We start from the raw sequence: 4,539 nt of genomic DNA, 5'->3' as shown, positions 1-4,539 counted from the left end.
TCAAAGAAAGAAGAGTAGGATGATTAACAGATATTGAAGAAAGGAAAGTAGGAAGAGTAGAATTAAATGTTTCTTTATTATGACTCCCGCGTCCCCTTTCTGTTTGTAATCAAAGTATTTGAACAAGACTGCAAGGGACTAAATGTAACAGGAAATGCCTATATGACATTTTAGTTGCCTTCTGATCACTAATGTAGGAGATTATTTTAGTGCAATAAAAAAAGGAGGATGACAGCTAGCGTATGGCTAGACTCGAACTCAAGACCTCTAGTTTGAGAGAAAGAATATCAACCATCCCACTCACACCCTTGGATAAATATAGATATCGCAATTTTGTATCAGAAACACTGATAGTACTAATAAAATAGCAACTTATTTTCAGAGCGAGAAACGACTGCCCAAATCAATCCCACCATTGTTTTCCTCTGTCTTTCATTTCTTTTTCTTTCCAAGAAATGGATTTAAGGAAACTTGTTGGCTTGCTTCTATTAGTTTTCATCTCCCTTCTGGAGATGCTTTTAAAGAAAATTGCAGTTTCGGTGTTAAGTTTCGTGGGGTTTTCTGATTCTCAAAGATCACCATCGAATAGCAGGGAAATGCAGAGAGTTGTTTCTTCACCAAGAATCAGACTAAAGGATGGAAGATGGCTGGCATACAGAGAAAGAGGAGTACCAATGCACAAATCCCTTCACAGTCCATGGGATTAATAGCTCCAAAGATAAGGATTTTCTTGCTAACACCCTTTTCAACTTTACTAGTAATACAACATTTTACTTTCCTAATCTTGAAGCATTATCGTCCTAGTCTCCTAAGAATTAAAAGTATGTTTGATGCTCATTTTTTCTCTTTAATTGTTAACATGGTTGTTTTGATATTTCACACTCAGAGAGGGACATCCAATAATAGTTTATTTGTCTCTCCGCTTTTAGCTCCTAAATAATGTTTTCATTAGATTGATCTACTAACTATATTCTTTAGGAAATCCTAGAGAAGATGAGGATATATATGCTACAGTTTGATAGAGCTGGATATGGGGAAAGTGATATAAATCCTAAACGGTCATTAGAAAGTGAAGCTTGTGATATAGAAGAAGTAGCTGATCAACTACAAATAGGATCAAAATTCTATCTAATTTCAGTTTCTGCTGGAAGCTATCCTGCCTGGAATTGCCTCAGACGCATACCACACAGGCTATCAGGCGTGGCTTTTGTTGTTCCAATAATCAACTACAAATGGAACTCCCTTCCTCATGATTTGATCAAGAACGATCATAATAACAAGCTTTGGCGATTAGTAATTTGGCTCGCACGCTATGCTCCTGGGTTACTCTACTCATTTTTTACACAAAAATCGAACAATGTTTTCTCGGGCAATTCTGCATTGTTAAGCAAAAAGGACAGGGAAGTTGCAAAGAATGCAAATAGATCGGAAGTTTTTGACCCGGTAAAGCTCATCATCCACCTCTCTCAAATCAAACATGAGTTTTCGCGAAATGATTATCTTGAAAATTAATTGTCTTAATTAATTTGCAGAAACTTTATCCGAAGCAAAGTGATTTTGAGTCTCTTCTCCAAGACTTCACCTTGGCTTATGGAAAGTGGGACTTTGATCCACTAGAATTTGGTAATCCATTTCCTGATGAAAAAGAAAGCTCAGTTCATATTTGGCAAGGTTATGAGGACAACATAGTACCTTGTCGCTTACAAAGATATGTTTCCAAGAGGCTACCTTGGATTCATTATCATGAAGTTAGTGATGGTGGACATGCGTTGTGGCATGTTGGTCCAATCGGTGAAGCTATCTTGAGGTCCCTTCTACTTCGTGAACAAGACACAACACCACAGAGTGCTTGAATGTAATCAAGAATATTATTAGGCCTAATATCATTTAATGAAATTAAATTGCAAGGATCTTTTAATTTTTAATGTGGGTATTTCACTTTTGAGCTTGTTTTCCAATTATAACGCGTACTTTCAGTTTCAGATCTAATGATGCACATTTAGGTAAAGCCCCGAAGATTTTTCGCTAAGTATTACTATATTTTTTATCAAGCTCTAAGTTAGACACTAGATGTTTGAAAAGTTATTAAGGTACAAACTACATAAATCTTCTGTTTAGAAGGTTGAATGGATGGTTATAAGAGGAGGCGTAAATTGGAACACATTGGAGATGTTTAAGGGGTGAACATGACCTTAGCCGTACATGACCTAAGTTTCAATGAGCATATATATCAATATATTTTGAATTGAGATTTGAGCTATATATCAAAAGAAAGACCTTGAAGTCTAGTTTCTAACCCATTAAACCGTTCATCATTTTGATGTTCCAATAAAACGTTATAGGCGTTTTACTGAATACTATCATGTCAGAAAAATAGGCCACATTTTTGGGCGCCCAGGGTTGCACCAGGCGCCAATAAGAACGCCAAAACCAGAAAATAATTTTATTTGGGCGTTTTGGGTAGCGCTGGGTGCAGACCGTGATGCCGAACACGTGAGATTGAAATAAAAGGGACAGGAAGAGAGAAAATAGCCTAATTCTTTAAAGATTAAGCCTCCTCTCTCATCCTCAAGTCATCCAAGGATTCTAATACTACCTAAGATGAGTTTTCAATGCGATTAACGTTAGAATACTACTTCCAAACATCAATTCTAACAATATTCCATCTCAAAATCAATAGATTCTCAACAAGAACTCAAGAACAAGGTCTTTCTAACCTAGGGTTTCGCAATTCAAGATAAGTTTCATAACTGCCTTCAACCATAATTGTTAGAGAGGTTTATGGTTGGTATTTGTTCCTAGAAACTACTACAAAAACTTAGATTAACTATGAACCGTAGAAGGAGAGAAGAATGAAACCTAAGGTTTCTATATTTTGGAAATCTTGGAACTTCTAGTATTGATTTTTATATTAACTATCTATAGATTTGTTTGGTGAGTTGAACCCATTGGATTGGAGCAAACGAAGGTATTCAAAAGTAAGGAATCAAGTTGAATAGAGACAACAGTTTTACTAAAGTTGTCTTCTCACAAAGATCATGATTAAGTATTTGTTGGATTGTATAAGATGTTAATGTGGGCTCTGAATGGAACGAGTGCACTCACATTATCCATTAGAATTATAGAAAAGATCTTAGATGATTATCATGGTTAATAACTCAAGAATAGTATGTTGTTCCGTAAATCATGTCTCATGCATCCATGACTTATATATATATATATATATATTTTTTTTTTTAATGTATAAACTATTGAAATTTCTTTTACATGATTTTATGGAACTGTTTTGTTGAGAATTATGGAGATATATCATTATTTTAAGTTTTGTGATACAAGAATCACTCAGAAGAATATTGTGGGAGTTTTCTTAGATCTCTGAGAAGGGTTCATAACCTCTAGTGGTTTATGTTACCCGAAACTACTCATACCAGAGTAGGAGATTAGTGTATAGTTGGTTCGGACACTATGATAGAAGTACCCTGGTAAGGCACAAGAACGCGAGCATGCTAGAACCTTAAACTGTAAGGCACCACAGGAATGGGGTCCAGGCGATCGGGCTGGGATCGTCCACCATACCGATCATATGGTGACCTTTTCATAATCAGAATCAGAAAGAATGTCAAACTCAATGGAATTCCCCAGAAAATAAAAGAAAAGAAAATGCTTTAGAAAATTTACAAGGATTGTTTCGAGAAAGTTTATATATTTATCTATTTGAATTTTTTTCTTCAGAAAACAAGTGAAAATTAAAGAAATAGAATTCTCATGAATGACATGAAGAAGAACTTTATACCAGATATATGAGTTGTTTTTTTCAACTCTTCATCAGAAGCTTTTAGAATTTTCTTATATCATGTATACATATTTCTTTCAGAGTCTCGTTCCAGCTTTAATGGGAGGATTGCTTTACATACTGAGTACTGCAGTGGTGTAGTGACGTTCTCTTCACGGAATCATACATTGACCTATGTCATTGTAGGCACATATTTTGCACGTAAGCAGGCTACGAGCTAGGATATTCTCCTCTCATTACCAACAAATTTGGTGAGCTCCATTTTAGTTCGTAGAGTTCATTAATTCCAGAATTTTGTCTTACTATTCAGTATTTCTAAGAGGCTTCGTAGAAAAGGTCAAAATAGAGTCATGAGTGTCTACTTTGCATTACATTTGTTTTTCAATGTATTTCAGATAACAGAATGAATTTCTTTTTCGATTATTATTTCGATTAAAGATTTAGAAAAGAATTTTTTTTAAATTATATTGAATTGTGTTGAGAGATGCATTGCATAATAGAATTATAACAAAATAGAAACGCCTAGATGGTTCGCTCGGTCAAGTTAAGGCATTGAATGCCGGTTACGACTTGGTTAGAAATTGGGTCGTGACAAACTTGGTATTAGTGAAGCAGGTTTAGAGAGTCCTAGGGGTATATGAAGTCGTGTCAGTAGAGTCTCGTTTATCGTTGTAAGGGCCTCACTTCTATAAACGAGGGACTACATACATTTAAGAAAAGTTTCGCATTCTTCCTTACTCTAGATC

The 4,539-nt window shown here is 35.3% G+C and overlaps 1 protein-coding gene across 1 annotated transcript; it reads left to right on the top strand.

The window, feature by feature from the left end:
- Nucleotides 1-308: 308 nt before the first annotated feature.
- Nucleotides 309-1,918, top strand: LOC138894979 (uncharacterized). The gene is made up of 2 exons (XM_070179690.1): nt 309-1,443; nt 1,533-1,918. Exons 1-2 carry the CDS (start codon nt 994-996, stop codon nt 1,851-1,853), a joined length of 771 nt encoding a protein of 256 aa, XP_070035791.1. The 5' UTR covers nt 309-993; the 3' UTR covers nt 1,854-1,918.
- The last annotated feature ends 2,621 nt before the right edge of the window (nt 1,919-4,539 follow it).

Source organism: Nicotiana tomentosiformis, chromosome 6, assembly GCF_000390325.3.
Source record: "Nicotiana tomentosiformis chromosome 6, ASM39032v3, whole genome shotgun sequence".
Lineage (NCBI taxonomy): Eukaryota > Viridiplantae > Streptophyta > Magnoliopsida > Solanales > Solanaceae > Nicotiana > Nicotiana tomentosiformis.
This window is presented reverse-complemented; position numbering and strand designations above follow the sequence as displayed.